Genomic DNA, 12671 nt, shown 5'->3' on the forward strand with positions numbered 1-12671 from the left:
ATATATATATTCAAACTTTTATAAACATTAAAGACACTTCATGCATTATGCATCGAAATAAATTTATTTATTGTTTAATAAAACTATATAATTGATTCAATTTACTCGATATTTACATAACAATTTTCGTTTGATTTAAATTTGGGTGTGTTTTTTTTATTGGTATTTAATTTCAATTTTCTTTTACTATGTTGCAATGATAATTCTTTATAAAAATAGACATATAACCAAGCAAACAAACTTCTAGCTATTTTAAATGAAAGTATTGTTTTAAATATGCTATTTTATTTTGTCCCTCAAATTTATATTACTTCTTCTCAGTCTTCCGTTTACTTTAGAGATTCCATCTGAATTCAGCACAAAAAAATTATAACTAAAAACAAATTCGAAAATTTTTCGGATTGTGCTAGCCAGGTGTTTCGTAAATAAATATATTTTAAAATAAATTTTTTATAAATATATTAACAAATTGAGAATGAGGGGTAGTCTAACGACGAGGCCCTCGACCTCTTATCAACCCGACATGAAAAAACCGGCTATGTTTACGACGCATTGTTTGTTCACCAATAGTCGTTACACAAACATTTCCCGTCTCTAAAAACATGAAACCGAGCGCGATCTCGGACAACAATCTCCCTCTCGTACACTTGCGAAATCGCTTTAAACACGGCGTGGCAATCCTCGCAACTCCGTAAGTTTTTCGCTATCCGAATCGTATCTCCCGGCCGAGTATCCAAAATCCCAAACGCCACCGCAAGCTTTTCGCTATGCCAAGCTGTCGCGTGCTCTCTATCCTCGTCGCTCAAATCGAACGACACACGCGTCGCATCGATCGCGTACCCGACTCGTCGAACCCTTTCCAATATTTCTAACAACATTCCCCGAGTCTCCTCTATCCGCGGATGGAGCTTTTCCGCGACGCGAAACTCATGAACGACGCCATTCGTCTCGATCCAACTACACCCGATATTTGATCGACTCCGTCGCTTATCGTCTTCCATCATGTCCCTCAATCGAGCGACGTTTTCCCATTTCCCTACGGACGCAAACGTGTTTGAGAGCAACACGTCGCCTCCGGAATATTCCGAGTAGCGCATTATTCTCTCGCCGAAACCCGCGTTTCGGTGAATTCTACATGCGCTTAGTAAAGCTCGCCAAACTACGTCGTCGGGACTCATGGGCATTCGTTTGACGATACTGAATGCCTTCGCCAAATACCCGGCACGGCTGAGTAAATCGATGTAGCAACCGTAGTGCTCGATCCCGGGTGTAATTCCCCACCGATTTTCCATGTTGTAGAAAATCGAAGTTCCCGATTGGACAAGCCCGGCGTGGCTGCACCCGTTGAGAACTCCCAAGATCGTAATTTCATTCGGGCGCATACTTTTAATCAACATTCGTCGAAAAACCCGTACAGCTTCCTCGCCGAGGCCGTGGATTGATAACCCGGAAATCAAACTCGAAAAATTCTGAATATTTGGTGTCGCAATTGCGTTAAAGACTTGATACGCCTGATCTATCGTGCCACATTTTGCGTACATGTCGATTAGCGCAGTCCGAATGTTAGAAGTTTCTGGAATACCATTCGCGTTGATATAGCCGTGGATCCGATTTCCGTGATCCAACGATCCCAGATGAGCGCAGGCCGAGATAGCCGACACAAGAACAGCTTCATTAGGTCTTATTTCGGACAGCATCCGGTCGAAATATCGAATGGCCTCCGAGAACATGCCCCGGCTAACAAAACCAGAGATTATTACAGCCCACGACACATTGTTCCTCTGCGGCATTTGTTCGAACAATTCCTCGGCTTTTTGTACGGTACCGTGCTTGGCATGAGCGGCGAGTAAAGTTGTCCAGGAGAAGACATCTTTCACAGGCATTTCGTCGAACACCTTGTCTGCATTATCCACCATTGCAAAAACACCATACATATTAAGCAAAGGATTAGCAACATATAGATTGAGGCAGTAGCCATTTTTGATCGCCATGGAATGAACAGATAGTCCGAAGAGAACTGATTCCTGGCGAGCTGATGAAGTGATCACAGAATTGAATGTTCGATCGTCGGGTGGGGATGAAGAGCTCAACATTCTGCAAAACAGAGAGATGGAATCGGAAGAATCTCGGAGCTTCGAGTAAGCACGAATCATGAGATTCCATAGCAATGTTGGTGGATTCAATGGATAGGAATCGAACAACGCTCTGGCGAAGATCAGATTCTCGGAATGAAGGTAGCAATGGATGAGTGAATCGATTAAAGAACGAGAATGTGATCCGAGGGATTGGGTGATGATTTGGGCGTGGATTTGCTTAATTTGGGGAAGGGGAGGGCGTTTGGATAAGATTTGAGAGATTTTTCTTCGGGAGATTTGAATTTGAGGTTGAATTTGGGGTTGCATCTGATTAGGGTTGGGAAAAATCCACAAATTGATTCAAATTCATAAAAGAGGGAAAAATTAGGGTTACAAAGACTAAATTATATTCTCATTTATGATGCAGATATTTCTAATACTTATCGCGTCTCATAATTATGTATCTATTTATTTTTTTATATAAATGTAATATATATTTGTGTAATATATTATAAATTGTAAGGATATTTGTAATGTTAAGTGGATAGCTGACAATTTTGTCAACATCATCTCTTCTATTGTAAACTTTAATTTATCTACGAGACTTTATATATCTAGCTTATAATTTTTATTAGATTTCTATTATCTTAGATTCATTGTCAATATTATTTGATTATATTGATTATATTCTATTATTATATATCGTATCTATTTATAAGCTCTTAATTTTATTGTTAAAATAACACGCAAATTTGAAATTTCCGAAGTATGTAACATATCATGCAGAAAACAGCAACAAATGATCATATCATGGACAAAACTCCACAAATTCGACCGGATTCAGAACCGAATAGGAAAAATACCGAAAAATAACCAATTCGACAAATCTGTTCTTCAGAGAGCTCTGATTGCAGTCTCACCTTGTTCGAATTTCCCTAATCGGCTGAAATCTCCCTTCGCCTTGAACAGCTGCGTGTGGTGATGTCTGCAATAGAGGCGATGCTCGTGAGCGACGTAGTTTGATGGACTTATAACGCAGCCGCCATGGCAGCACTTGAAGCACGATCTGTGGTAAGCCGCGCCGTCAACTGCAACCTGTACGGAAATTTGCTATCAGAACTGTACAAAATCGATCATGTTGAGATATTTTAGATTTAGATTTAGTTTAATGTTTTTGGTTAAATTAAAATTGACTTCGTATTTGGTTACCATTTCAATTACAATTGACATTAAATTTTTATTTTATAAATGACTACATTTACTTTTTGCGACTTGATGTTTAAATATTAATTATTATATTAAAACGTAGTACAAAAATGATAATCACGCTTGTATTAGTGTCTTGTAATACTAATACAATTAAATTTATATAAATATAAGACGCAGTAAATCTTTTATTTCCATCTCTCTTTTTTAATAAATATAAATATTTAAAATATTTTATTTTTTTTGTAAAATTAATTTATGTTAATCATAAATAACAATATATATATTTATTTATTTATTTGTATTATATAATATTTTATTATTTGTTAAATGATATATATTGTATTTATTTTATTGAAATATAAATTTTAAAATATTTAAAGATATTTTGAATTTAGTTTATTTAGATATATTACGTTAGAAATTAAATATTAATTAAATAAATTACTTTAACCTAATTTGAAACTTGAAACTTAACCGGTAACGAAAGACATCTTTAGGTAGTTTAGATTTTTATTTTGCTATATATATTACATCATATTAATGCTTTTATGTCTATATCGAGCTCTGTCTCGTCCCTATTTATAGACATCTATTTTATTATTAATAATATGCAATTCTAATTTTTTTTTTTTTTGCTAGACGTAAAAGATGATAAGCACAGAATTCGAATCCTAATAGACGAATCTAAAGCGTCGTACCTTGTCCAAAGGGTAAACCTTGTTGTTGCAGGCAACACATTTGTCCTGAGTTCCGGCAAACATGCTCGAAACTTTGCTGTTGTTCGTCTCCATCTTCACCATCTTTGATGCACCTATTTTACATAAGAATAAACCACGTGAATTTTTTCGCGAAAGGCCTCCGGAAAGCGGAATTTTTGGTTGAAAATTTTGGCACTGAGCTCATGAACATAATTTGAATTCCGGGTAATGATATACTCCCTCATTTATTCGTCAAAATATGTGCTAAAATATTTGGCATCGAAATTTAATAAAATTGAGTAGAAATAATAAAATTGACATTTTATAGTAAAAATAAAAATGATATAATTTTTTTACTAGAAAAAACCAAAATATTTTTTAACAACTACTTAAAAAACTTGAATATAAATTTGAACTATGAAAGAATTTTAGACGGCTAAAATATCAATCTATGTAAAAGTTTTGAAAGTTGTGATAAAAAAAAAAATCAAATATTTAATATAATATTTTATAAAAGAAAAAATTATTTAATTTGATCTTTTTTCTAAATTATTATGAATAAATATTGACAAAAAATTGTATGTAAGGGTGTGTTCACACAATACTACAATTTTCAATTATAAAAAATACATAATATATATTGAAAAAAAAACTTAAACAGAAAAAAAAAAAAAAACCTATTTTATTTTAAATTTATTAAACTTAAATAATATATATATATATATATATATAATTATAAATATAAATATTTACCTTCGAAGCTCTTATCTAGACTGCCTGTCTTCTTTAAAAGTTGAGCAAAATGAGGCTTGCAATAGAGAACGCCTTCGTACGAACAATAGTTACCAAGCTATCGAAACAAAGTGAATAATTAATTTCATGTTAATAAAATAGATATAATTAATACAAAAATTAATAGGACATATAAATAAATAATTTTATTTTAAACTTTTGAACTTTTAAAAATTTATATTGCTTTACTCATCTAATTACACATTCTTTTTATCTCTCAACATTCTACAACATTTTAAAACATTATAAAGGATGGTGCATTTTTACAAAAAATAAAATTAAATTCCAAAATAATATATTGAAATATACACCATTTTAGATCTTACAACTTTTGTCAACAAATTAATGTATAGTTATGGCATGGACATCAATCCAAAGGATTTATAAGACGATTTTTGAATCGAGAAAAAAGTGAATATAAATTAATAAACACTACATCGAAGATCTTGATAATTCTATTATAAAATCATAAAAATTTTCACCAAAGATTTTAAATGATCGTTCAAAGGAGTACTTATTAATTAAACAATATCCAACTCAATTAAGATCGAACAAAATAAATTAAACTACGAATTCCATATACAAATCTTAAAGTTTTAGCCCGCAAACCAACATACAATTATATGAAATCGCGAAAAATTAACAACAAAAAAAAAAGTTATAGAAAATTAAATTATGATGATACCTTGAGAGTTCCATTGCAATGGCGGCATCGAAAACAAGCGCGATGATAGGTTTTATTATCGGCATTGAGTTGATCCATCAAATAAACAGTCTTCTCACAAGCTTTGCATTTTTGAGTTGTTCCTTGAACCATCAAACTATTGATTCCCATGTTCTTCAATTTCTTGCACAAAAATGAGATTAGGGTTTTTGATTTTTTTGTTTTTTTCTTGGATCAAAATCAAACCCTAATTATGCAAGAATTTTTATTCGATGTGATTCTTGATTTGAATGTGTTTATATATATGACATTTCTGAAATGGGGAAATGGTTTGAATTGCAATATTATTTATTGTGAAAATCTTGATGAAGTGATGATGGAATTCAAATTCAAACGTTAGAATTGTTGGGAATGTCATTTAATTCTTTTTTTTTTTCTCAAATTGATTGCTTCTTTAATTTGAATATTCTTGTATGATTTCAAACTATAAAAGAAATCAATACAATTTTTGTTTAAAAAATTAAACACTATTTCAACTATATATATATATATATATATTTTAATAGAACATAAATGTTCTTGAAAATAAAATAATAACTATTTTCTTCACAAAATATCGTATCAAAATATTTTAAACTAAAATTCAAATAAAAAAAATTCAATTTCAAATCAACAAAAACAAATTTTTTAATATCTCCGGTCAGACACCCTTAACTCAATTATCAATAAAATAATAAATAAATGTCAGATTGAATAAAATTGAATTTTATTATTATTATTATTATTATTATTATTATCTAATCAAGCAATGTAAATAAAGGCATATATTTTGTTATATTTGGTCAATTAATGACAGGTCTGAAATTCAAAAATTTGAAACTAGAAATGGGCCTTCTTTGAAACGTTACAATTATCTACTAGTGCTCTAAATATTTGTATAAAACACATTGGTCATTTGTTTTGGGAACTAGTTTTAAAGCGTTTTTTTTCTTTTTTAAACAAATTATATAGGTTATAAAAATAATAAGTGTATAATATATTAATTTTTGAAAAAATATGTTTTTTTTTTGGTTTTTTCATATATATATTACCAATAATATTAAATGAAAAATATATATTCAGTTTGATAGTTTTGATTTTTTTTTTGTTAATTTGAGGTTTGATTTTATATTTTAATTTTCAATTTTGATTTTAAATGATTTTTAACATAATATTTTATAAAAAGAATATATATATACTATATTTTGATTGCATTTTGATTATTAGTTGAATTAGTGGATTGAATCATATATTGTGAGATAAAATAATACTATATTTTTAATACAAACAGGAAGAATTGTACTTAAAATAATTGAAAAAAATTCTCATTGTACTATAGTTTTTATTTTAAATTCTAACTTAAATAATGATTTGAATGTAATATAATTATACTCTTTACATAAAATATTGAGTCACTAGATTTACAAAATCTAATAAATATAATATCTTCACATAAATACCTATTTATATACTTTGCCCCGATATATTTCCCGTAGCCATGCAAAGATCGGGGGTTCGCAACTTTTCTCGTGCTTGAATCCTACAAAACCCTTTAACTGACAACCCATGTCAGCCTAATTTACCGGAACCTATCAGAAGTCCGAAGTCAATCGTACTTGGACAAAAGTAATACTAAAATGGAAGACTTTCTGAGAAATTCTCGTATTGCACAAAAAGAAAACACAAGTATAAGGATCGGGTTAAGGTTTAAGGATCGCAACTTTCCTCGAGGTCAAGCACAAGTTCGCGCGGAACCTTTTCCACGCATCAACAACACCGCGGTTCGACATTGAGTTTCAAAGGAAACAAACATTTCCGAGAGTCGAAGAATCGAGCTACCTGTAATAAAAAAAACAAGAGAGGTTTCAAGACCAAACCAAAGTTTCTCATAAAGATGAAAATAAGACATCAAATTCAAACTACGAATCGAAGATTTCGTATGCAACCTTTAAATCCTCTTCCTTTTCGAGCGATTCATATGTCTAAGCCCCAAAGCCATTAATTTCTCCCTCGCCCGATTTACCAGAATCAAAGCAATCGCGACATCCCTTAGGGATGGTAACTTACCGGCATTACTTTGTCGACAAGGGCGCAACTCATTCCCGAGAGTCTCGGAAAAGTTGCTATCCTCATGATTCGAAGTCGACACTAGATATTCATTTTGTTCTGTATCTTCAGTACACCAAAAGTTGTCGAGAACATGGTTCAAGCTGTCAAATCGTTCTAAGCTTCTCAGGTCGACATCAAAGCTATTATTAGCCTTATGTGGTGGCGCAATGTACGGAGTAATGGCCTGAGAAGAACTACTAGGAAGCGTTGTATCACAATGAATAATGTTCTCAATAATAGTTGGATCAAAGTTACCCGGGGTGGAGATGGCCGTGGCATCGTTACTTGCTCGATATGGAAATCGGTGAAGAAAAGTCATTTCGTCGTCGAAGGAGGTTATATCCTTCTGATTTTCGAATGCCGAGAGAAGTAATTTCTGAGCTCGATCCTGTCAAGAAAATTGAAGTGAACATGGTCAGTTAATACGGATATTTAGTCTAATAATATCAGAGGTGAGTATGATTAAGATATTTGCAAATATATATCGATATTTAATGTTCGAACCGAACGAATACTCAAAATCATAAAACGTATTTGAATCGAAAATTTCGGTAAACAAAAAGCATTTGCAATATTTTCAAATAATTCGAATCGAATAAAATTTAAAAACAAATATATTAAAAAATAACTAAAATACCAATTAACTAAAAATATTTACAAATATTCCAAGCCGAACTGAATTTAATATAATATAGTTATTATATAAAATTTAAAACATAATAATATGAATATATTCGATTTGGTTCGATTAACCGAAAAAAATATTAAAAACCAAAGATGAATCGAACAAATGTTAAATACAATGTATTTATATTCGAGCCGAACTTCAAGCAGTTCGGTTCGGTTCCCACCCCTAAATAATATGCCGTAAACGTTTTCAACAAACAAACCTTTTGATCTTTAGATAGATCATCAGCCGGAACATAATGCGAGTCGTAAATTATGCCCTTCAGCCCTCCTACAACATCGAACACGACATGGAAGTTATGTTCGGAGGAAGCATTATAGTACGTGTAAATCCTTGGGTCGTCGATAATGCAGGTCCGAGCATGTTCGACTATCGCCTTCCAATCATTAGTAGACCGGACTCCTATTATCTGTGTACATTACAACACTTTAATATCAATCAGCATCGAACAATGTAAATTATTGGCTCCACGGATCGACACCATAAGCTATAATCTAAACTTAGAACTTAGATAGTCGTAATTATGAATGTAGAAGAAAAAAAGCCGATTTTGCCAGAGCATATATATATATATATATATATATAAGAATGGAAAAGAAAGAGTCATTACTTCCTGAAGCTTCTGTGGATCGACAGAGAGCATAAACAGAAAATGCTCGACAGTCGTGATTCTTTTCTCTTTCAAACGTTTACATGGAGCGCCGTCTTTCGAGATTTTTTCCAATCTCCAAACATGATCCGAAAGAGAAGGAGGGTAGGACTTCCCATACACTGCAAACATAAGCAGATGTCAAGCGAAAGAGCTCGAGTTTTACATGTCATACCTTAATGTAATAATATTCATTTGAAAACAAAGCTCTCACCCGACAATTCATGAGTTATTTTCAAGCCTGAAAAACAATAACTTATGGAGAAGACTACTACGGAAACACAAAGAAAGTACGACAAAATTATTTATAACTCATCTGTGGTTTGGACTAGTGTTTTAGAAAACATTGCACAAAATCCTTTTTTTTTCCGAGATTTTGTGCAATATTTTCGAAAACACGAGGGACCTTACGCAATTTCTAGGGGATTCTATCAAATGTTTATTAATATACGAAACAGTCTCAAACAGTTTCTAAATCATGACTTTCTAAACCACAAATGAGTTATAAATAATTTTGCCTTTAAAAAATAATTATAAGTGTTAATCTATCGACATTAAATTAGCCTATTTGTGCTATAAAGTCCGAAAATTGATTCTAAAAGAGGCCGAAATAAAAACAAAATCCTAAAAAACAGAGATCATAGACTTAAGTTCAAATAACGTACACTTGCTGCGGCTGTCGCAGACCACAAATGACTTCGTCCATGCTTCCTTCACTCTGATACCAGTTAAATTCAATCGTGCCCCTAGACGGCATTTGCAGCTCTTCATCCAGTTTGCGTCGTGAGCCAACTTGGCATTATTTACTATGCCGGTGCCTTTCTCAAGATATACATAGTAATGTTTAGCAAAGTGAGGCTTTGTCTTGTCACTCTCTTTAATTATTTGACTGTTAAAGTCCCGGTGGCTCCAGTTATGCACATCATCATTTTCACTTGATTTGAGAAGCAATAGTTCCACCTTTCCAGAACATCCCGGCCCACTTTCGACAACCTGCCCCGTAACTTCATCAACAAGCTCAACCCCCATTGGATTGCCTCCTTTTCCTTTAATTTCCTTACCTGTGAGAACTTCGTCAGCTACCTCATCTAAGAACTTAAGAGTTAAACCTCTTTCATCCGACATGTCTGGGGAATTTGTGTTGGTCCTGGATAAGACACCAATAAAATGTACTGACAGAGGCCAATTAATATGTATGGAAAGAGGTTCGCATATAGGTAAGTGCATTGAAATTTTTTATTCAAATGAGAAGAAATCATTAGATTATACTAAAATTCTCACCCACTGCAACCAGCTGGAAGTTTTTCGACAGCGGCTTGAATTTCTTCTTTAACCTATATAGTACATAAAATTTCCAGGATTCAGAGGTCAATCATGACAATTCTCTTAAACATGGACTGCCACAGCTTGGTCATCATATCCCTAAATTCCTTTAATATGGCGAAACAGAAAAATTAAGTATATATAATGACCACGAAAGTTCGCCACAGCATAAATTCAACGGCTACCAGGGTATAAGAACTTACCAACATCGAGCTTTACCTAAACATGTGCTTATGGGTTCTGGTCTGCCTATAAAATCCGGCCGTTATAGATGTTAATGTGTGTGTGTGCTTAATATGCCAATCCAGTAACTTCTCTCTGGCTGTTGTGGAACTAGTTGTGCTCTCTCTCACCTAATCCCACAAATTCCCGGACAAATCGAAACTACAAGGTAGCACTCATATATGCATATATAGTTGTATCTGCTTCTCCAGGTCGGCTCTTTCCAGAAGTGACACAAGTCTCCGTACGGATATCAAATACAAGATTGGCTCTAATAACGATATGGGTCTCAATTCCTCTATATTATACAAATTTACAAGGATGTAGTTAGGCTACATGATAAATTGGTCGATGAATATGATCCATTACCAAGCGAGGTCAGTTGGCTAAACCAAACTTGAGCTAAAAAAATTAGTTTCCGGTTTTGTGAAACCGAAGCATAAGAGAAAGCATCATTGTAAATTTACAGATTAATTCATCAATTCCGCATATATACTCTCATTGAGTTTCACTTGAAGCATGTATATGAATCATGCTTTCTTTTCACATCTTGGTGAATCAGACATTCATGTCCTATAAAGTTCTGCGGACCAAAGTTTATCTTCATGAGCTCAAGTACCAGCTTAAACCCAAAATATCACTTCTCAGCCACTAAGTTATTGTTCCAAAAATCAATTATACCAAGCCTCAAGTAACAATACCAACCTCTTAACACCCTTTCCACTTTTTAGGTGGAGACTTTTGTTTGGTCGTGTTTTTGGTGTTTTGATGCTGTAGGAATAGTGAAAGTTTCAACTTGGTTTAGCGTGATATAAATAGGTACCTGACAGTTATGTTTTCGGACAAAACAAAAGTCAGCGTAGATGCGTGTAGTGACAATGAAGAATTGAAAACACAACCTCTACCAAAGAACATATACCTATTTCCCATAAAAACCATAAACCCGATTCACAATAACACCAAAAACACATAACGGTTTAAAACAAGCAAACTGAAGATATTGAACTTTGAAAAAAAAGTTCCTTTTCGGTTACTCACAATGTTCCGAACTAACTCCTCCATAAGTGGCCTTATCACACCATTGAAATTCTGGATCATCACCGCCTCAACTTCCTTCTTCAACATACTTCACAACAGAGAGGCCAAAACCAAAACAAAATTAAACACAAGAATCCAAAAAGTGAGCCACTATTAGAATAAAAAAACAACCGAAAGGCCAAAAAAGGCCATTGAAAAGTAAAATTCCAATTAAACAACAAAGATAAGGACAGAGCTCAATGAATTGAATAAATAACCACTTTAATGATTACCAATTTGAGTACCTACCAAAATTGAAACAGAATCCAATAGATACCATAAATGATCAAACCCTCGAGCTACAAGACAGCACAGAATCCAATTCTCAACAATAAATAAGGTATTTCAAGATCACGAAGCAATTAACCCACAATTAAAGCTCCGATGACTTCAAATTTCACAAACCCTAAATCCAAAATTCAAAAAAAAAAAAAAAAAATGCAAAAAGCGAATATACTTCAGTTAACAAATCATCACTCACTTCCTCAAGGCCGCAAAAAGCTGCCCATACTCGGGAGTGCTGATTTCGTCCGACCCAGCCCCATCCGCACCCTCCGTCTGCAAATTCAGCTGCATTTTTCGACCAAATGGAGGAAGGCGACGAATCTATTGTAGATTCTATTCGTTTTTGCATTTCTATGAAAGGATTGAGTTTCATGGACATATTTATAGTGATAGAGAGATATCGAGCAAGAAAAAAACGCGGTGTCGGAAGGCTGAAGTCAGGTACGCCATGCCACAGTACGGATGTGGGAGGCGCACATTAGCAAATAGCAATAGCATCAACGTCTGCGCTTTACTTCACTTACGTCTCCAACGAGAATTCGTTATTTATTAATGACGAATATTTTATACGAACAATATTACCATTATGTTATAAAAAATAAAAATAAAAAATAAAAAAAAATAAAAATAAAAATAAAAAAATAAAAATTAGTAATTTTTTTTTTTTTTTAAAAATAATTTAAATTTGATATTAAATAAGAGATATATGTTGGCATTTTACCCTTCTCAATTTAGTATAAATAAATATTTTGAATAAACATGGATATTTTTAAAAATATATTAGTATTTTATTTGATAGTTTGAAAAAAAATGATTGAACAATACTGAACCAAATTCAAAA

At 32.9% G+C, this 12671-nt stretch overlaps 3 protein-coding genes across 6 annotated transcripts; all 3 read right to left on the reverse strand.

Annotated features, from left to right (window-relative positions):
• Positions 1-476: 476 nt before the first annotated feature.
• LOC127246104 (pentatricopeptide repeat-containing protein At5g66520-like) lies at positions 477-2402 on the reverse strand. The gene has a single exon (XM_051267318.1). It carries the CDS (start codon positions 2400-2402, stop codon positions 561-563), a length of 1842 nt encoding a protein of 613 aa, XP_051123275.1. The 3' UTR covers positions 477-560.
• Positions 2403-2841: 439 nt separating this feature from the next.
• Positions 2842-5802, reverse strand: LOC127246119 (LIM domain-containing protein WLIM1-like). Its single transcript, XM_051267350.1, has 4 exons — positions 5460-5802; positions 4736-4832; positions 3983-4095; positions 2842-3170 (listed from the first exon to the last, which is right to left on the reverse strand). The coding sequence occupies exons 1-4, from the start codon at positions 5607-5609 to the stop codon at positions 2970-2972; spliced, it is 561 nt and encodes a 186-aa protein (XP_051123307.1). The 5' UTR covers positions 5610-5802; the 3' UTR covers positions 2842-2969.
• A 1095-nt stretch (positions 5803-6897) lies between these two features.
• Positions 6898-12350, reverse strand: LOC127246112 (calmodulin-binding protein 60 A-like). Of its 4 annotated transcripts, none has more exons than XM_051267335.1 (9): positions 12027-12087; positions 11507-11594; positions 11174-11291; positions 10205-10257; positions 9589-10070; positions 8885-9045; positions 8477-8683; positions 7424-7974; positions 6898-7316 (listed from the first exon to the last, which is right to left on the reverse strand). In XM_051267335.1, exons 5-8 carry the CDS (start codon positions 10046-10048, stop codon positions 7426-7428), a joined length of 1377 nt encoding a protein of 458 aa, XP_051123292.1. In that variant the 5' UTR covers positions 10049-10070; positions 10205-10257; positions 11174-11291; positions 11507-11594; positions 12027-12087; the 3' UTR covers positions 6898-7316; positions 7424-7425. The 4 variants fall into 4 exon arrangements, with proteins under 4 accessions (XP_051123292.1, XP_051123293.1, XP_051123291.1 ...); XM_051267336.1 differs by having other exon boundaries at positions 9589-10095; XM_051267334.1 differs by lacking the exon at positions 11174-11291 and having other exon boundaries at positions 12027-12350.
• Positions 12351-12671: the final 321 nt, after the last annotated feature.

The sequence above is a fragment of the Andrographis paniculata genome, unplaced genomic scaffold, assembly GCF_009805555.1.
Source record: "Andrographis paniculata isolate CXL003 unplaced genomic scaffold, ASM980555v1 Contig26END, whole genome shotgun sequence".
Classification (NCBI taxonomy): Eukaryota; Viridiplantae; Streptophyta; class Magnoliopsida; order Lamiales; family Acanthaceae; genus Andrographis; species Andrographis paniculata.